This window comes from Ostrea edulis, chromosome 9 (genome assembly GCF_947568905.1).
Source record: "Ostrea edulis chromosome 9, xbOstEdul1.1, whole genome shotgun sequence".
Classification (NCBI taxonomy): Eukaryota; Metazoa; Mollusca; class Bivalvia; order Ostreida; family Ostreidae; genus Ostrea; species Ostrea edulis.
The window spans coordinates 74,253,270-74,275,645 of record NC_079172.1 but is presented as its reverse complement, the minus strand read 5'-3'; the positions used below and the strand labels follow the sequence as shown (position 1 = coordinate 74,275,645).

General features: G+C 35.1%; 1 protein-coding gene across 9 annotated transcripts in view; it reads right to left on the bottom strand.

Annotated features, from left to right (window-relative positions):
- Window positions 1–22,376, bottom strand: part of LOC125658617 (protein regulator of cytokinesis 1-like) — a 53,643-nt gene extending 31,267 nt beyond the window's left edge. For all 9 annotated transcript variants that reach the window (XM_048889925.2, XM_056150603.1, XM_056150607.1 and 6 more), the window contains exons 1-8: window positions 22,266–22,376; window positions 14,036–14,294; window positions 10,308–10,541; window positions 9,455–9,625; window positions 8,990–9,139; window positions 4,845–4,992; window positions 458–594; window positions 209–304 (exon numbers count right to left, since the gene is read on the bottom strand). In XM_048889925.2, the coding sequence (XP_048745882.2) occupies window positions 209–304; window positions 458–594; window positions 4,845–4,992; window positions 8,990–9,139; window positions 9,455–9,625; window positions 10,308–10,541; window positions 14,036–14,294; window positions 22,266–22,279 (1,209 nt within the window). In that variant the 5' untranslated portion in view covers window positions 22,280–22,376. The remainder of the gene's footprint in view (window positions 1–208; window positions 305–457; window positions 595–4,844; window positions 4,993–8,989; window positions 9,140–9,454; window positions 9,626–10,307; window positions 10,542–14,035; window positions 14,295–22,265) is intronic.

The following is a 22,376-nucleotide window of genomic DNA, read 5'->3' as shown; positions in this document are numbered from 1 at the left end:
ATACAGATGGCAAGTATTACAGAAAGAAAAAAAAAACAAAAACAAATGCATTTATAGTTTTGATGTCTTCATCTATGACAAATACAAAATGTCCTGTGAAAATTTCAGAAGAAGTTAGAGTTTTGATGTCTTCATACGTGACAAATACAAACTGTAGATCTATAACTTCCTACTAACAAAGCCTAACTCCCCCTTCCTTTCTCCTCACCCTGGGCAGGTCCTTAAGGACCTTTTTTCTGGCCTTTTCCTCCTGCAGTAATTTGCCTCCTCGGTTGTTGAATCTGTTAGGATCATTTGCTTTCCTCTGGAACAATTTATAAACAGAAATTAGCAAAAATTCAGATATATTTATATCTCAACAAACAATACAACAAAAATACTTGCATTGTTTTCTAGTCAAAAAATGTCTTTTGTAACTTTAAACTTTGAGGATGGTTCAGTTACAATTTTGCCCTACCTCCATCTCAATCATCTGTCGGAAGTAGGAGTCCCACTTCTCCAAACTCTCAAACATCTGCTTGTAATCTTTGTAGTGCGTCTTTAGTTTCTGTAATTCCTTGTCATGTTCCTCTAACACAGCCTCAGTGTAGTGCTCTATCAACATCAAACTATACTTAGTACATCTAAAATTAGTAACACTGAACTAGGCCAAGCTAAAAGTCCATCAATCAATCTACCTATCTATATCTACTGTAAGAGTGCAGCAATTATCCGTGAGATGGTATACCATAGTAATACCATGCTATTATGCGGTTCGATTCATGATACATTACACTATACTGCGGTTAGGTATTCTTGGTCCAGATTAATGTGAACCATCCGATTTGGCTTTAAAATTATGGTGTAAAAATGGCTTCCAGTAATGGAAAACGCCAGAGTTTCCGTTAACGCACATATGTGCGTAATTTACGCACAAACATTTCATCTGACCCCCTCAAAAAAAATTACGTCAAAATGACGCACAGTTTTCCCCCGTTAATGTCGATGTTTTAATGCTCTGTTTCAATAACATGGATAAATAGATGTTTGTTTTCTTACATTGGTAATCCTCGGATATTAATTGGTACTCATCAGATTTTTACCTTAAATTCACCCGAATGAATTCAACTCGTTCGTCAGTTGGTCAGCGAATTGTCCGATGAGCGAGTTGTCAAATTATTGTTCATTTCCGCCTAAGGTACAATTTTTTCCCTATTTCGCCATGGATTTAGTAAATCATCTACCAAAATCCCGGGAAATTCAGCAGAAGACGTCAATAATAATAAAACTAAGACTGTGACTCCAAGTTCAACTTCGACTGTGATCAGCAAATCAGTCCAAAATACACGTGATTGATATATGAGCAAAATATGGATTTTTTTGTACTTAGGCACTGTGCATGAGTTAAAAAGAAAACTTGTTGAAAATGGCACAAATAACTTTACTGAAAAAGTAAAAAGGAGGAAATATTAAAGAAAGGGAAATAAACTGAACATTTTTAATTGTGTTTTTATTTACATTGACTATGGTGCACAAGAAATGAACCCCACTATTTGAAAATTACCCAATACTTATCCCAGAGGGTCAAAATGACCCCCTATTTTATAAAAACCAAAAAACACTGAACGCAGTACCAATTAACCCTGTCACTGAATTATTTCTAACCCTGCGACCCATAAATCTCAAACAGGGAGTATTTTGGATTCCGTTGAAGGAAAGAAAACAGAAAATCATCTTGATTTTTGGATCTTTAAAAAAAAAACAACAACATGCAGTTTAACAGTAAGGTGCTATTGAATGATACCAAAAGCAGTGTAATTCTTCATTTCTTTTCATTCAAAGCATTCTCAAAGTATCGCAATAGATACAGAGTTGTCGAAAACTGTCGGTCTTGTCAGCAAGGCCGGTAAAATTTTTGCTGGACCGATCATTTTCTAGAAAATGTAGGTCCAAATGACCGTTTGAAAATATCGAGTGTGATCCGATTATTTTAGAGCTTGGGTTCAAGATGCGGAAGTGAAGGTCACTCAAACAACATGGCCACACGGCAGATAAAATTTATAAAAGGTTCTCTACCTGGGAAGAAAAGACTGATCGTGGTAGCTCAGTTGTAGACCGTTCGCTTCGTAACTGGAAGGTCGTGAGTTTGAGTTCTGCTTGTGCCATGACCATGTCAAACCTAAGATGTAAATATATCCTCGCCAAACGCTCGGTATTTAGCAGTGAGATGAGGGTTACAGGTCTTTCGGATATGACCTCCAATGTTGCGGCAGGTTTTAAGTTACACGTTAAAGAACCCCCACTACTGCAGTCTTGAGTCAAAGTACAAAGCATAGGTCTAAATTTGTGGTGTTTCACCTACAGCTGGTCACGTCTCATTATGAGGGGAAAAGTTCTGACGGGACATAAAACAAACAAACAACTTGGTAAGAAAAGAAAAAATGCTGAACCTGGACCACTTAGAAAATTACGAAGGCTTCCGTGCTAAGATGGTTGGAAAACTGACTGTATTTGGCTGGATATTATGAGTGGGAAATGCATTGCTGTTGAAATAATAAAAGGGATTTTGGTGCAGTTCTTTTTTCTTTGTTCTTTTTATGCAATACAAGGTACTTGTATCTGGTCTGACAAAACTTTGTCCGGTCTGATAAAACCTTGTCCGGTCTGATAAAACTTTGTCCGGTCTGATAAAACTTTGTCCGGTCTGATAAAACCTTTAACTCTGTCAAACCAAATGTCTGACAGTGATGTAAAAATTTCGACAACTCTGAGGTATCGTATTGTCAGGTCTGTATATGATAGTAATGATAAGTATCGTATTGTCAGGGGTGTATCATGATGGTGATGATAGGTATTGTATTGTCAGGTCTGTATCATGATAGATATCGTATTGTCAGGTCTGTATCATGATCGTAATGATAGGTATCGTATTGTCAGGTCTGTATCATGATAGTAATGATAGGTATCGTATTGTCAGGTCTGCATCATGATAGATATCGTATTGTCAGGTCTGTATATTGATAGATATCGTATTGTCAGGTCTGTATATTGATAGATATCGTATTGTCAGGTCTGTATATTGATAGATATCGTATTGTCAGGTCTGTATATTGATAGATATCGTATTGTCAGGTCTGTATATTGATAGATATCGTATTGTCAGGTCTGTATCATGATGGTGATGATAGATATCGTATTGTCAGGTCTGTATCATGATAGGTATCGTATTGTCAGGTCTGTATCATGATGGTGATGATAGATATCGTATTGTCAGGTCTGTATATTGATAGATATCGTATTGTCAGGTCTGTATCATGATGGTGATGATAGGTATTGTATTGTCAGGTCTGTATCATGATAGGTTTCGTATTGTCAGGTCTGTATCATGATGGTGATGATAGATATCGCATTGTCAGGTCTGTATCATGATAGGTATTGTATTGTCAGGTCTGTATCATGATAGTGATGATAGATATCGTATTGTCAGGTCTGTATATTGATAGGTATCGTATTGTCAGGTCTGTATCATGATAGTGATGATAGGTATCGTATTGTCAGGTCTGTATATTGATAGGTATCGTATTGTCAGGTCTGTATCATGATAGATATCATATTGTCAGGTCTGTATCATGATAGTGATGATAAGTATTGTATTGTCAGGTCTGTATCATGATGGTGATGATAGGTATCGTATTGTCAGGTCTGTATATTGATAGATATCGTATTGTCAGGTCTGTATCATGATAGATATCGTATTGTCAGGTCTGTATCATGATAGTGATGGTATAGAAGATATCTATATTGCGTATTTTTATATCTGGTTTATCCAACGAGTTGATATGGTGTATTTATTTGCGATATTAGGCAAAACGATGTAGATTTATTTTAAAGGATTTTTATCTTAATCTATGTAGTTTTTTCAAAAATTGAAATCAGGAAAAAGTGAAATTCCTAGGGCTGTGCAGTGCACCGAAAACTTCGGTGCACCGCGATTCATACCATTCGATTCGATGCATCGATTACAAATTCCGGATTTCAGTTCGGTTCGGTTTAGATTTTACATACACCAAAACAACAAATATGGCGTCCGAGTGATGTGAAGAACATGTGGTTTTTTATGCAACAGGGATTTAAATCACTACCGTGTTGAGAGTTAGCATTTTCACCACTCGGATACTAACAGAATATGGTCCGTAAGGTCATTGCAGTTTATCTTTACATGGCATATAGCATTTCTGTCATTGGTGGAGTGAAATCAACATCGTAGGTAGTGACACAGATTTGACAGTTAATATGAGAGAAGTAAATCAATAAAGGAGAGATTTTCAAAGACTCTGAATTGATAGAGTTGTTGAATTTTTACATATCAATGAAAACAATATCATATACATTTTAGATTCACTATAGATTTGTTTAATAATCCAAAACTTATGCAGCACATTAATATAACAAATTCTAATAGACTGTCAATGTGTTGTTTTTTTTTTTCTATCAAAGTTATAAAATGCCATTATAAATAGATATGATGTTTACAAATGATGACATATAGTTATATAACTTGAATAAAATGAAATCAAAGATGCTACTCATTAAATTGTTAATTTTTGTGCTATTATTAGATAAATTGGACTTAACATGAACCGAATCGAAAATAATCGAACCGTGCTGTTCTGAATCGAAACCGAACCGAATCGAGCTAACCCTGAATCGTCCCAGCCCTAGAAATTCCATGACCTCTCTCAAAATTCCATGACTTTTCAAGATCTTAATCCAAATTCCATAACTTTCCTTGACCAAAGTCAAATTCCATGACTTTCCATTCATGACCCGTACGAACCATGTCCCTATGGAAGATCGACACTTACCATTAAAATACGCAGTGAAGTTTTCTCTCTGCTCTCGACTATAGAAACACTTGTCCCACCACTCTACTATTTCCTTCCTCATTCCCTCCACAAATCGCTGAATGTTCTCAAATTTGAGCTTCTCACATCGTGCTATCTCAGCTTTAAGCTTCAAAGACAGAATTAGGATAAAATTAGCTACAGAAATATCTTTTTTTTCTCTTCATAATATCCTCTCAAGTCACTCATCTTTTTCATTTAATAATCTCAAATGCAAACATTTGTATTTTGATGTCAAATAGGCCTATTTAAATAACAGGTTTAAAACTTAACTAAAATTTCCAGGAGCATGTTTATTCTGGGAGCCCACAACAAAATATGCTAGCCTACATCTGATTAAATATAATGCAAGAAATCAGAGACATGGGAATAGATCATATATTTTGTGTGTGTTTGTTTCATTATACCGTTTAAATACATACACTGTATAGTAATATTTAGAGAGGCTGAAAATAGATTTCCATACTTCTTTTTATTGTGTTATAATACATACATGTATATATCATTACTACAGTAACTTGATCCGAAGAGTCGAATCACATCGAGTTGACAGGCGCGGATCATCAGATCACATGAGGAGTTTGATCTAATGATCTGCGCCTGTCAACGAGACGTGATCCAACTCTTCGGATCAAGTTAATGTAGTAATGATAAATTTATTATATACCCCCTTGTGCATTTTAAATCCACATTTATAAGATAATAAATGTAATCCAGATTATCAACAAGAGGCCCAAGGGCCTAGAATCGCTCTTCTGATAAATTGTACAACCCCACCATTTCTATTCTTAGCCTCTTAGTATTCTAAATCTTTAGTTAAATCCTAAGAATTCAAAAAAAGTAGGTCAATGTGACCTACTTTTTGGTTTACACATTTTGAGAACCCAAGAAATATCAACTGACAAAGTTTGATGATTTTAAGCCAATTAGTATCTGAATATTGAAATATAGCTGTCAAATTCCAATCGTAGGTCATGGTGACCTACTTTCTGGTCAGCGAACTCCGAACATGCAAGACCCATCAACTGACAAAGTTTGATGACTGTAGGTCAAATAGTATCTGAAATATATAAATATAGCCGTCCAATTCCAAAAGTAGGTCAAGGTGACCTACTTTTTGGTCAACACCCTTTGAACATGCAAGACGCATCAACTGACAAAGTTTGATGACTGTAGGTCAAATAGTATCTGAAATACATAAATATAGGTGTCCAATTCCAAAAGTAGGTCAAGTTGACCTACTTTTTGGTCGAAACCCTTCGAACATGCAAGACCCATCAACTGACAAAGTTTGATGACTGTAGGTCAAATAGTATTTGAAATATATAAATATAGCCATCAAATTCCAAAAGTAGGTCAAGGTGACCTACTTTTTGGTCGACACACTCCATTGACTCAAGATGCATCAACTGTCAAAGTTTGATGATTGTAGGTCAATTAGTGACTGAAATATATAAATATAACTGTCAAATGCCAAAAGTAGGTCACAGTGACCTACTTTTTGGTCGATACACTCCGAAGACTCAAGATGCATCAACTGACAAAGTTTGATGATTGTAGGTCAAATAGTGTCTGAAATATAGTAATTTAGCTGTCAAATACCAAAAGTAGGTCAAGGTGACCTACTTTATGGTCGACACAAACCAAAGGTCACTGTGACCTACTTTTTTATAAATCTGTTTCAAGGCCTCAAGATGCATCAACTTACAAGATTTGATGATTCTAAACCTCTCGGTATTTGAAATAACAACTTAAAATATATCTATAAATGATAACCCATAAAATTCAGAAAGTAGGTCACGGTGACCTATTTTTCAGCTGACGCATTTCAAGGTCCCATGATCCACCAACTGACAAGTTTTGATGATCATAGGCTTCAAAGTGTCCAAGATATGCATCAAAATTAATTTTAAAATAAATACCTGCAAAATTCAAAAAGTAGGTCACCGTGACCTACTTTTGAGACAACTTGACACAAGGTCCTAAGATGCATCAACTGTCAAAATTTGATGATCCTAGTCCTTATAATGACTAAAATATCTAAGATTTAAGGAATTTAAAAAAAATTTAAATTTAGGTCAACTTTGAAGTGACCTTGAGACCATGCCCTTTGCCCCAGGGTAATGCCTTGAACAATTTTTAATTTACAACATATCCTCATCCTTATGTGTAAGTTTGGTGATAATCTGCCCAGTGGTTCTTGAGAAGAAGATTTTTTAGCAACCACTACTTTTTTTGTATTTTCCTGATTATCTCCCCTTGTTAAAGGGTCACATCCCTTTATTTAGTATGTATGAAAGCCCTTGGGCCAATGATACCCTGTAACAAATTTGAAAAAAATTGGCCAAGGGGTTCTTGAGTTATAGCCCTTTTTCTAAAAAGTTTACGCACACCGCACAAATGGCCATAGCATTAGCTCTTTGAGCCTTTGGCTCAGAAGAGCTAAAAACACAGAAATACCATGAAATTATGTTTTGCATATGCAGGTTCATTTGTGACGCGGTCAATATTTTCCACATATAATGTTGCGTTGTTGCATTGTGACGGCATCAGTTTCAGAGGATACTGATACGGAATCAGAAAACCACAGTGTGGTGATCCGGAAAACCGGATCACACGCTGTGAAATCCACAGTATCAATGAACGATACATTGATGTGTATATAATACACATGAATATACTCTACCACAAAAACATTCATTATTGATTATGGAATTATTTGTATTCCAACTCCAATATTTTTTCAATTTGTTCTGACAACAAGGCTGATCTCTTTGAACTAACAGTAGCATTCTAATTTTTCACATCCCTATGTCATAATCATCAGGAAGACTGCAATCATGCTCTTTGTTCCCCGGCAAGCTTAAAAACTTTCAGCTGTTTTGACATCATGCAGTGATCTTGTCGACCAACTTTGGTAAAAACCGTGAATGGTTTACTTTCATTTTAAAAAGCTTTAAATTACGCTTATAAATAACTATCGGAAAAGCATCTGATTGCTAGTGTTGAAAAATCCGGAAAATTTCATAATCGATAATCGGTCAATATCAAAAGAACTGTTTCAATCAATGATCGATATAATCGGTATTTACATGTAGTTAATAATGTTCATCATTTTTGGAGTTATTTTCTATTTAGTTTTATGGATATGTGCAGTATACACGAATTCCCAATTTTTCAATGTGGAGTCCGCTCTGACTCTCCCCTGCACATGTCTCGACATAAAAGCGGGAGTAACAGTCAGATGAATCTCGGATTAGATATTAATTAGTGAACAAAAGACAATCGATTATGAAAAATAGAATCGATAATCGGAATCGAAGAGCCAAAAACGATCGACAATCGATTGTCGGCGACTATCGTTTCAGCACTGCTGATTGCTGAACCCAATGAAATTATGGCCGATTCCTGTTCACAGAAATCCCTTTAGGGTAGGTGGTTGCCCACTCTGACACATGGGTTTTTCTCCAGGTACTTCAGTTTCCTCCCACAAAAAGACCCCCTAGCACAAACATCCAAGCAAGTCAGTAAATAGTTAGTACATGTATATAGCTAATGTTCATTGTTGTTTGTATGTCCGACTTTAAAAATAAAGATTATTCATTATTATTTTATACTCGCAAGACAGCGAAATTAGGCCCCAACACAAATTTTACTCGCAATTCGCGAGTGATAAGTTTAAACCCTGAATAATTCCAATGTTATTTATTACAATTGTTTTGATAGTCCTAAAATAAAGCTGTATGATAGTTTACATATCAATAAATCCAAAAAGGTAATGTATTCATACACGCCTAAAAACAAATAACGTAGTGCGGAGAAATTATTCAAATTTTTGAAATTGTTAATAAAGTGAATGAACTGGAATTATAAGAATCAAACATTCTTTTTTGAAGAATTTATCAAAGTGTAAACTTTGGACATTTTACACATCAATAAATTCTTCAAAAAGAATGTTTAATCCTGTAACAAAACACACACTATAACATTACATTAAGGAAATATCTTACTTACTAAAAATAAATTATTTGTATTACATAAAAATAAGTTGCTTTCTATGTCTAATCAAGGGTGCACAGAAATTTTGGCCTATATCAGGAACTTACTGTTTCAATAAGGGAAGGTTTGAAGCCGGACTTGTCTTTTCTGAATTGACTTCTCTCAGCCTCTGATATCTCTAGTCGATCCCACAGACAGTCAATACGTTCCCAGAGATCCCCTACTTCTTTTTGCATGTCCTCTTTCTGTTCCTCTAACTACCATATAAAGCAAGGTAACTACTCACCCATCTATACAACATTTACTTGCACAAACTTTAACAGGTCATAGCACTGAATTTAATAACCACGTTTATCATTCATATCACCATAACCTTAGATACACTTGGGGTTTCTTCTCTTCAGATTTTGAAATGTACAATATGTATGCTGTACACATACATCTAAAAATCACTATCAAACAGAAAGAACTCAATATATGCAAACCACATAAGTAGTCACAGTGAAATCTTTTTTATCTTCCGAGTGCTTTATCAAAAATTGATTACAAGAATTGTGGATTTTTTTGTTTACCTCTGTGAGCAGAACTTTGAGAGATTTCATGTTTTCTGTCGACAGTAAGAAGGTATTGTCCTCTTCACATAGAACCTCACACTCAAAGTCTGACTGGGGATTACGATCTACTTCACGACATAATTCCACAATTTGTTTCTTTTTTGACACAAATTCTTTGAAACGCTTTTCCTGAAACAAAATGTATTTTATCTTGAAAAATATAGAAATCTTATACATTCATAAACTTAACAGTGGATCAAAACAACCTTATATTGTTTGTTTTCTTTGTTTTTATTTTTGTTGGATGAAGAAAATCGCACAAAAATAAAATAGTAAAATTTTTTGTCCATAAAACATGTACAAAGATTTGAATACCATTTTGTGTAAGCCCCCCCCCCCCCCCCCCCCCCCCCTTAATAAGTTCGGTCTCAATATTTAACTTATCAGAAATTTTCAAAATGGCGTCATGCATGCTTTCTGCAAGCAGATCAACATAGAAATATATGCAATCTTATCAGGTATCAAATAGGGTAGAATCAAAATGTCATTTTTTGGTTTATTTTAGTATTTTACCAAATATTAAACACTTGATGCTTAAATGTCAGTTCTGACAATTATATATATTGTGGAAGTTTTTTCCCCAGTGATACAAGGCAAATATTTACTGGGGGTAAAAGCAACAACAAAAATTTCAAAATGTAATCGGAAACAAACATTTTTTATGGCCTAAAATGAAAATCTATATAATAAAAAAAACAAAAAAAACAACAACAAAAACCAATCTGATAAATACATTGCACACATCTTTTGAATAAAAATCCACCTAAATTCCCTGATATACAGTAGTTGCTAATGGCGGCATGTAACCTACCTTCTCTGCTTTTAGTGAATTCACATGCTGCTCCAGAGATTTTAATTGCTCAATTGAAGGAGTGGATCCGGTGGGGATGTAATATGGAGTTAAACACATGGCATCACACAGATACTGATCTTGGTCTTTTAAGTGCTTTAATGTCTTTAAGCGCTCTTGCTTTTCCTGCGTGAGAGACTCGGCTTTTGCTCGAAGGTCTTTCTCTCGTTGCAACATAGATAGTTTACCATTGGGCTAAAATAAAAATTATGTAGTCGATCAATAGGTTGCCCTCTTTACCTGAAAACTTTTAAGATTAAATACAAACCTGTTGTGAATAATAAAACATTTTATATCTCACTGTTGATATAAGTGTGTACACGTGTCTCCAGTCACTCAATTCAATGTTGCATGTAAGCTTTCTTTCACAAAATATATAACATACTCAGAGCGTAACTTATTTTGTTTGCATTGAATACGCAAGATCGCGACTACTTTTTCTGTCTTGGTTTTAATTTTTACTTTCCCCTTTCAAAGTCTCGCGAGACCCAGAGTATGCGAGAATTTGGGCATGTTCGTAAATAATACCAGTTCTGCAGCTTTTGTCGTGATTGATTCACCCGATTTTAACAATGGTACACTCTCGTTGCATTAAACTGTAGTAATGATTCAAGAAAGAAACATAATATGCAGAGATATCCACAAATGATAGATTTTAATGGAAATGTGGTGGATTTTTTTCCCACTGCTGTCAGACAGGAAATTCCCAAAACCGAGAAGAGCTTGTGTCAAAACATACATCTTCACGAGCTAAATTCAGAAGTTTATTTTTCCTGTATCCAGACATTTTTACACATCTTTCATTTAAAAACGCTTTTAATTGCGGAAAGCACATGCATGTTAAATCATCTTCCGATCCCATGTTTTGAATAAACAAAAAATGCCCAAGATCGACATGCTTTTCTGGACTTCTTTACAAGAGAGTTCCGCTAACTCAGTATTTACGATCTTGCGTATTCAGAGATATTACTGTATATTACAGATAATCATGTGCCAGTGATCCAATATTTCGTTATGTCTCTTTTTATCATGATATTCTGTGAAACTTTTCCTGTCTGATTAAAATAGAAAAAAACAAACATTAAAACACGCATTCTGTAAGTACTGCATAGTAGAGTCCCAATAATGACTCCTAGTAAAGTCGTCTGCATAAATAAATTTTGCATAAATAATACATCAACAGTGTATGCACAAGAGTTAACAGGTACCATAAAATAAAAGCCATATATTTACGACAGATTTAAAGTCAAATCTATTTACATTGTACGTCCAACATGCCAAAGGGCCATAACTCAGCCAAAAATCAATAAACCAGAACATAATTCAAACATGACCTCTAAATTATCATGGTAAAGCAATATATACCAAATATTAAATGCATATCTGCAAGTAAGCACAGAAAACGGATTTGCTGGACTGACAGACGGACGGGGTTTAAACCTATAGTCCCCTCCTGCTTCAGCAGTAGGGGACTAATAAAGATGAAGAAATTGACAGGGAAAATAATTTTGGAAATCATAAAGTGCATTCACTAGCAAAGTGTCATAGAATCAGGACCCTATGTTGGCATTTGGTAAATCTTCTGTTGGCAAAAATTCCCAATCTCAAACATAATAAAGTGCACCGCCACGGTACATGATACGCCCGTCACATATTGTTAACATGAACATATCACCATGAAGAGATAGGTATGCATGGAACCAAATGTCAACCTTCCTTTAAGAATCTTACCCACTTTATGGCCTCATGTGACATTGCTTCAAATATTGATAATGTAAGCTTAATGATTTTTAAAAGGATATAAAAACAGTTTCCCAAATGTTTTCAATGAAATGATTAAAGTGCAAGATAGCCCTTTATCCAAGCAAACAACTTACAATAAATGAGAGTACTCAAAAAGGTTGATTTATTCAACATATCAAAAAATACATATATCAGTATCTGCCTTTGTCAAATCTTCAAGTATAAAAGTAAAATATGCATGGTGATGTCAATATAAATAAATATAGATTAAAAACGGTTATTTCAAACACTGGTGCATCTCCTATGGTGTAGTTATTAATTAGAAAAAAATAATACATCATATATTTCTCAACTGGTTGTGTTAGACTTGAGAAATGCACATCTGCAGCTTTGCTCATTGTATTTTAAGGAATGAAGAACAATGCACAGCGTAATAAAACATCAAACATTAGTCATTATGTTTATTCTTAGACTGTAAAACTGTCATCTTAGTGAGACATGACAATCTGCACCTTGTTGAGATATAAAATAAAAATATATTTTACAATATCATATTAATTCTTAAACTTTATACCAAATTAACTTTCAAAGTAATGGCTACCAATTAGAACTGTTCTAAAATTTGACAGATCAATTAGAAGGCCAGATTCCTCTGCCCAATTCCCCGATTGCAAGAGATATAGATAGCACCTCCTTGATCAGATTGCTGTAACAGAAATCTTCTAAACTCATTAATTAATCTGTAATTTGACAGAATGCAATTTTTCTGTTAGCAAAATGCCTCCTGAATTGCTTGATAATTACACCCATGGGACAAGGGAAATTTCCCTTGTTACTGACACAAAAGAAATAATTTGTTTGTTATATACTGCTGTATAGTACAGTGTATATAATGAAGAATGTGTAGTTTCTTGAATTAACATTTTTTAATATGGTTATTGCAATACTATTTCATCTGTTCAGATTTACACAAATGCCCAATCTGCAGCTTTGTTCATTGTATATCTTTTTTCTGAACAATGCCACAGCCATAACAAAACATCAAAATACTAATCATTAAAATAGGCCTTTATACATATTGCAACCATTTGTTGTCTTAGTGAGAAATGATACTCTGCATATAGGTTGCTGAGAAAAAAAATTAAAAATTATATAGTACAATGTCAAATTAATTTTGAAAATAAAGACTAACCACAACAAACAAATTCACTTTCACAAATAATTTCTGGTATATCTGCAATTAAGAGGCTAAGATCTCTCTGCCCAATTCCCTAGAGATAAAGATAACACCTGCTTGATCATGTTGATCAGAGATGCTCTACAAAAAACTCATTAATTAGTCTCGTCAAAATGCCCTTTGCACGCTACTCCCATGGGACAAGTGGAATTTCTCATGTTATTGTTAGAAACAAAGGAAACATTACATAGGCTAAAAAAAGCTGTACAGTATATCATAAAAAAAAATATGTGTTTTCTTGATGTAACATTTTTGAATGAGGTTTTCTACAAAACTCTTATATGAGTAGGGATTGTACCAATTATAACATACTTTTTTCAAAAAATCACTTCAACTAAATGTCACAGTGACCTTAAAGTACAGTGCGACACACCTTCTACCTAAGATGCATAAGTTGACCAAGTTTCATGATTCTAGATCAAATAGTTTTCAAGTTATGAGCAGACAGGGTTTTACCATATTTGGCCATATCTTCTTAATTAAAAGTCACAGCGACCTGGTTTTAATGTGCGACACCTTCTACCCAAGATGTATCAACTGACAAAGTTTGATTATTCTAGGCCTTATAGTATTTAAGTTATGAGCCGGACACGAAAAAGCTAACAGACGAACGGATGGACAGACGGACGGACAGACATGAAGGCCATAACATAATACGGCCCGTCTTAAGACAGGCGTATAAAAACACAGGGATCTGTTGAGAATGTACCTCAAACTGTGGTATTTCCAGCTCAGTGCAGAGACTTTTGACTTCCTGTGTGTACTTGTCGATTCGCTTGGTGATCTGGTGTTTTAGGGCCTCTTCTTCCTGTACCATGTCCTTTAGAAGATTCTGTAAGTGTAGCATGGCAGTTTGGGCCCGCTCCTTCCTCTGATAATCCACAATTCCTATCTCTGACCAGATTCGGTGAAGTTTGCTCATGGATGTATCTAGAAACTTGACCAAGTCGTCAACAACTGACATCCTTCTGAAAATATAATGGCACCAAAATATAATTCATTTTTGTTTAGAATTCCCACTTACCTGTTATATAAAAGTGCGGATTTTGTCTATTGCATCCATCTTTTTGTCATTTTTGATAAAAATTAGAGATAGAATCAAAAATTTACGAACACTAATTTTCTTATTTTTCATTTCTTGTAGATTTTCTTAATTAATATGTAAAGTACATCTGTGGTCTATAAAACTTTTGATCTTTTTTTGAATATAAGACCAGTGATTTTTTAAGGCCCATTTTGGGTCCGAATTTCAGCCCTTTCCCCTCCTAAAAATTGCCATTTTTTCCCCAATTTAGCTTGCATTTTTCCCAATAATAAAATTATGAAAGGAAAACATATTTGAAAAAAAATAAACATGCGATGTGAATTATATACATAAAGACTTAATTAACAAAGAGATATGGTAATGATTTGAATAGAATAGTTGAAATTTTTAGAAGGTTATAGAAAATTACGGTAGAAGTGTAAAATAAAGATAACATAATGTTTGATATGATTTTAAAACTTCTTTACGATGAAATTGATTTTTCCCAATTTGACTGAAATGTTGACAATTTTTCCCAATTCAAAAGCCACAGGACCCTTGTAAAAATTGTAGAAAAATCACTGCAGACAAGAATTTTTTTTCCAGCTTACCGGTAGTCGTAAGATGTTTTGTAAATCAGAGCCCTGAACAGTAATTTTCTCGAAATTGATTTCCGCGTGAAAAAGCATACAATATCTCTATATACATGATATATTGAGTATGAATAAACTTATAGGCAAGCTTCATCTAAATAGAAAACAGGTCAAAACCTATAACACATAATACTACTTGGGTTACATTATATACTTTAAGGAGTTGAAAACTCTGGTTTGGTACTTTGTAGAAGAATTCTCAGAAAAAGTTTATGTTTTTTATGTACCTAGGTTACAAACAGTAACCTCTGAAAATTGTGTGTTATTACAATCATGCAGAATTAAGAGAGAAATATCGAAAAAATCGCAATCTAATCAAAATCAGACTTCTTAGATCCACGCCGCATACTCTGTGTAAGAAGATCTGACATAACCTGATTAGGGGTCATGTTCAGATGAACTTTATATCAACCAATCAACGCGTCGGCTTTGAAACCGTCGGTGTTACAATTCAAGGAAAACGGCAGCGATTGTTTGGTTTGAAAGAAAACACACCAGTTAGATATGACGTCACAATGCGCCGTTTACGTTGACTGGCATTATATTCCTCGCTTTGATTAAGTAAACTATTTTGAAAACAATTCAAATCGTACCCATTCCTATTCATACATAAATCGCAATTCACAATTAATTTGATTTGGGTGTATTTTATCTTGTATGTTTTGTTGTTTGTATGGACCAGGATTCGAAATTAACTTTTTTAAGCACTAGTCCGTACAGACTAGTCACTATTGATGTTCACTTGTCCGCAAAGCATTTCACTAGTCCGTCCAGTATATCATATTAAATGATCTTCATTTTATTCAATAGTATTTAATGAAACTAAACACATCACAGTTGCAAGCAATTCAGTTTCTGACACCTACAGAAGAAAAAGACCACCATACTTTATTCTGCATTCAAGATCTTCAGAAGCAAACAGTAACCTCCGAGTTAATCCTTTTATAAACGTCCATAACTACACAAGTGCGTTCGAGATCAACATTCCCATTGTTTTCGTGCTCAGTTCTTAAGAGTCACAGGAGTTTGAAATTTTATCAATAAAGTCAATAAAATTCATTTGATTGACCAAGCCATGAGCTATAGTGTTACGAACTCCTGTGTTAAAGTCACGAATGACGAGAACATGTGCGCACAAACGTGCATGTTCTTAGACCACACTACTTGCAGTTCTTGCACCTTGAACCCGTTCTCGTGATGCGTAGTTGACGTTCAGAATCGATAGGAATTTGTGCTCGTTTGAAGAACGGCGGTCTCGAAGGCACACCATGTGTTTGGAAGATCAGGATGTCATAGACACTTAACGATGCAGGTAATCGACCATAAGTTCAAACATCTAAGAGACGCTCAGACAAATCAAAATCTTAACCAATTCAAGATTGATTTCCGGATTTTCACGAGTCCGTATGGACTAGTGCTATAGAGAATTTACTAGTCCAGTCTTTGACGTTAACCGGTGGCCCGATGCCCGAGGCCAGTAAAATCTTGATCGGGCTTCTAAAAATATTTAACCCAGGAGTCCGGAGGGCCTGTAAATGTTTTATTGTATGTTTTGTATATATTACAAATATAGTGTGAGATTGACTCAGACTTTGTCATGATTTACATATAGCAATGAAATTTCGCATCAAAAAATGATCAACCATCCTGCCTTTTATGAAGTATAGGGAGGCACAGGCACTGGAAGTTAATGTAAATATATAGTATGTGCATATATAAAAAATACATGCACATACTATATATTTACATTAACTTCCAATGTCCATGTTGGGATTCCCGTGGGGTTTCGGGTTAGAATAGGTCCTCAGTACCCCCTTGTTTGTCGTAAGAGGCGACTAATAGGGGCGGTCCTTCGGATGAGACAACAAAAACTGAGGTCCCGTGTCACAGCAGGTGTGGCACGATAAAGATCCCTTCCTGCTCGATGGCCATAAGCGCCGAGCATAGGCCTAAATTATGTAGCCCTTCACCGGCAGTGGTGACATCTCCATATAAGTAGTGATGGGCAATCGAACCTAATACCACAATCGATTATCGGCAATAATCGGACACATGTAATCGATTAATAATCGATTATAATTGGAATTGGCATTTAAGTGTTTTCCCCTCAACTTAGATGTAACAGAATCATTAAATATATGGAAACAACATTTGAATTCTTCTTTGTTTCATTTATTCACTGGTATATAAATCAGAATTCCAATATATCAAGTAATGGAATTTATCTATAATCTCAATGTATCAAAGATATCAGAGATAGGCTCCTTTATTTGACTGTTGAATGTCATTGTTGTTACAGTCCTTCATATCTCCCACCATTTTCTTTGCTTATTTTTTATCGGGTTTGACATACAGAAAATAAAATTTGAACAAAGTTGAAGTGATTTCCGGATTTTATTTGGTCAACGATGTCGGCGACTTTTATTTTGTAATCGATTAGTAGCATCGTAGGTCTCTGAACGACCGACAATCGATCATCGGCGACAATCGTTTCATCACTACATATAAGTGAAATATTTTCAAGAGGGACGTACAATATTATTATACCTCAGTATGAGAATTCTATGCAACGCGTAATCTGATTGGTCTAGACGGTCACATGCCAGGGATAACAAAACTTCATATCTCCCTCTCAAACATCATATCTCCCTATCATATTTACCGCTTGGACACCTTCGTGAATTTTCCACAAATTTAACGTCAAAGACGACGAAATATATTGTGACGTCACAATAAGTCCGAGTCATTCTACTTTCATAATTCGTAAGGCACAAAACATGCGGGTCTCTGATACACAGTTAAATCCCCTGATTTTGGTTGATACAAAAACAAGCAAGTAAATCAGCATTCAAGGAGAATGGTAAAACAAAAACTGGTTATCATATCACTGTATTTCGCTGTTTGTAACTTCTAATTCGTTGAGGCGCGGTGTTACCGTTAGGGCAATCTCAGCTACATATATGTACAATGTATAGATGAGCGGACTCCAATCTCAAATGCAATTTTGTGGTCTTGCTTTGTTTCGGTATAATAAACAATTTATTGCATGATAGTGAGGGAGATATGAAGATTTATTCACCCAAGAAAAATCATATTCCCCCCGGGAATATGATTTTTCTTGGGTGAATAAATCTTCATATCTCCCTCACTATCATGCAATAAATGTATAATATTCAACCCGTGTAGGGAGGGGGCTTGTCAGTGAAATTCCAAACCTCACAAGCGTATTTCGCAATCACAACCATCAGATCCAAATAATTAAAAAAACCAGTAGTACAAGGAGAAAGAGAGATCGAAAAGTTAAGCCCCATTGGACCGAGGGTGGGCCTTTGCTGAGATTTAATTAGGGAGAAAACAATGTTTTGTACATGGTGTATACAAAACACAGTAGAACATGAACTTCTGTTGTCATCTGTTGAAAAATAAAATAAGATATAATACAGGGTTCGAAATTAACTTTTTCAAGCACTAGTCCGTACGGACTAGTCACTATTGATGTTCACTAGTCCGCAAAGCATTTCACTAGTCCCTCCAGTATATCATTAAATGATCATTTTATTCAATAGTATTTAATGAAACTAAACACATCACAGTTGCAAGCAATTCAGTTTCTGACACCTTCAGAAGAAAAAGACCACCATACTTTATATTGCATTCAAGATCTTCAGAAGCTTACAGTAACCTCCGAGTTAATCCTTTTATAAACGTCCATAAGTGTGTTCGAGATTGACGTTCCCGTTGTTTTCGTGCTCAGTTCTTACAGTCACAGGAGTTCGAAATTTTATCAATAAAGTCAATAAAATTCACTCGATTTACCAAGCCATGAGCTATAGTGTTACAAACTCCTGTGTTTGAGTCGTGAATGACGAGAACATGTGCGCACAAACGTGCTTGTTCTTAGATCACACTACTTGCAGTTCTTGCACCTCGAATCCGTTCTCGTGATGCGTACTCGGAGTTCGGAATCGGCAGGAATTTGTGCTCGTTCAAAGAATGGCGGTCTTGAACTCACTCCATGTGTTTGAAAGATCAGGATGTCATAGTCACGCAAACACTTAATCATGTAGATAATCAACCATAAGTTCAAACATCTAAGAGACTCAGACAAATCTTGCTAAAATCTTAACCAATTCAAGATTGATTCCCTGATTTTCACTAGTCCGTACGGACTAGTGCTATAGAGAGTTTACTAGTCCGACACGTTTTTACTAGTCTCGGACTTACGGACATGAGGTAATTTCGAACCCTGTAATAATGTCAGTTGTTCTTTAACTTTGGTCATCCGGATATGTATTTTCCTACAGTATGCTTGTACCTTGCAAATGACAAGTGGTCAAATTAGAAAAAACATTTTGGGCCATTAAAATATTGTTCGGGCTTGCAAAATTATTATACTGGGAGGCCCAAAGGGCCTGTGTTTCACAAAGTTTTTCGTGAAGACTGCTAGTCCGACACGTTTTTTACTAGTCTCAGACTTACGGACATGAGGTAATTTCGAACCCTGTGGACAGAATAGATTAGGCATTATTGCGAAAGTTTAAAATTCCTTATGTGTCAGAGAATATACAATTTTATAGTGTGCAATAAACTGCGTGGGAAAGCTATTACTGCAACTTGTTTACGAATTGCCAGGAACCGCCTGAATAGCCATCATTGTCTGTATGGCGCAATCTGACTGGCTGATAGGTCTCACAGCGATTTTTTTAACCCACTGGTACTGGTACCCATTCAATTGGGAAAAATAGCGTCAAAATTGAACAAATTTTCTACCAAAGTATCGGCAAATGATTTCAACTAAAAGAAAAGAAAAAAGAGAACAAAACAAGAAGTAGTCATCTCTTTACAAACTTTTTTACGCTAATATTTGCTGTTGTGAGACATAAGGAATTGTCATAGGCTCGTTTTAGAATTGTCGTAGCTCTACAAAACACGCGCACTGTCATGATCTGTACTTTCGATTTAATACCGAAAGTTTTAGTTAACTTGTACAACGTTTCAGACTAAGTAAATTACGATGCCAGCGGCCGGTCTATTTTTCGGCAAGTAAATTGGAAATTTTTAGTCTCAAAATTGGGAAAAATCAATGGTTCTTGGCATTGGGAATGGTACCGTTTATCGGTACCAGTTATATAAGGAAAAAATTGCTGTCTCATGAATAATCAATATTCCAAGCAAAAGGTCATGTTGACATGACCCCCAATGGGTTATATCAGATCCTATTATAGCGATTGTGAGCGTATCCCAGGATCTGATTTTAATTGGATTGGAAAAAATCGCTATCCGGGTCTTTCGGCCGTACTACATTTACCGTAGTGCATGTGCATGGCAAAATTCGATGTGTAAATTTGAATACTTTACAAGGGTGGGCAATGCTGAGGAAATGAATGAAAAATTGCTCCAAATACATGTACCTTTAATGAAAAAATGCATGAAGGTAAACTTTTAAAATCAATACAGAAATTTGTAAGACATTCTAGACTTTTTATCACGTAGCTTTGATCCTACAGGGTTTGACACTAAGGCACGTCCGACCGACCCAGTCTACTAAATGATAGGTCTGGTCGGCTAAAATGTCGATTTACTAGTCCGACTGGTCATGTTTAAAAAATAAACAAATCTAAGAAACTTTACTTTAAATCATAAGATATTTTATTCTTAAAAAAAAAAACTGTAAAGAGTTTGCGAGCAATTTTGAACCGCATGATGACATAATCTATATTTTTAGTTTTATTAATTTGCGGTCGGAAGTGATGTTCTACCACATCTTCACAATGTTAATGTGTGTAAAGTTATGTTTTGGTGAAATAGAATTATTGAATTCATTTTCATTGAAAAAAAAAAAAAACAGTTCATTTGAATTGAATATATATATAAGAAAGTGTTTATCAAATTAATGAATTATGTGGTAAACAGCAATTTTTCGGTGTTAACATGTGCGGGAATGTCTACATTCAAATCCGAATTCTCGTCCTCAAGGAAAGCAAAAGATACCCCAAGAAAGAGAAAAAAGGAAAACATTGGGAAGAAACAAAGCAGGGCTTATGAAATAGAAATTTTTAAAAAATATTAAGGTAATTTTATTCTAAATGGATTAAACAATTTCCGTGCCTGTAAGAATTTAAAGAAACTGAAAATATGTTTGAAAGTAAAAGCATCAAACAGGTTGGGAACACTTCCCCTATAGCGAGACATTCTCGCTAGAACGCGATTATCCCTCTCTAGCGAGAATAAATATATCCCGTACAACCGAGAAAAACACCTGTGGAATACGTCTCTTCGTGTTTCACATGAAAAGAAGAAAAAGTGCTAAAATATGTGATACTTCTGCAAATACATTAACCAAAACAAAAACACTCACGATGTGTATTGGATTTCAGACTGCTTCTCTCTTACGCAGCATCTTTGATATGAAATTTCTTGACTATGTTGTCAATTTCATAGAAACAATTTGCTTCATGTTGGGTGTGTGTGTCGCACTTATTCAGCGTTGCATGGGATTTGCCATTATTTTCAATAAAGACGCTAAAACACCTCTTTATGGTAATGTTTATTTCTCGCTAAAGAGGGATAATCGCGCTTTAGCAAGAATATCTCGCTATAGGGGAAGTGTTCCCAACCTGTCAAATGACGAGACTAAAGATTTTTTTGAAACAATTAAATGCATTTTAGTTCAAACTTAACGTTTGTCATTTAAATTAAGTATTTAACTATGGAAAATCATCAGATTTTTTCTGGAAAGTTGGTCAGGGCTAGTGGATGTAAGGTTAGGTCTAGCAAAAATCATTTGAAGTAGCCCGATTGGTCTAGTGCTCAAAAAAGTTAATGTCAAACCCTGTCCTAAGCCCCTAGAAAATGGAACTGGGTGCTGTTATTGATGCAAATTTGAAAGGTTAGAAAGTAATCATTTTTTGTCCCATATTTTTGTGGTGTTCATCCTGGACCTGTTATTCGGGGGTGCCGTGGTATGGTATAGACCCCTACTATTATCAATAGACAAAATTTGCGATTCCTGTGATCTAACTACCGCAGGGATACCCATTACATTTTTGAAGATATATAGTGTTTATTTCACCAAATTTGAATCACAACATACATCATGCCAATATAAGTGGTTGTTTACGTATAATCTTGAAAAATAAAAATTACATGGGAACCCCGGGTTACTTGTGATGCAATTTTAACTACGTTTTAAAATACTTCTTGCAATATGATCTTTGGCTTCCGTAAGCTAAATCCTAAATATTAAAAGAATTTAAATTTACCCGTTTGTTGCCATCTTTGTTGCGTGGAATGTTGAATTATTTTCACCCCTCCACGTCCGACATTTTCTTTCTTACTTTTCAAAATAAGCGCATGAATGCGGAGATTTGATT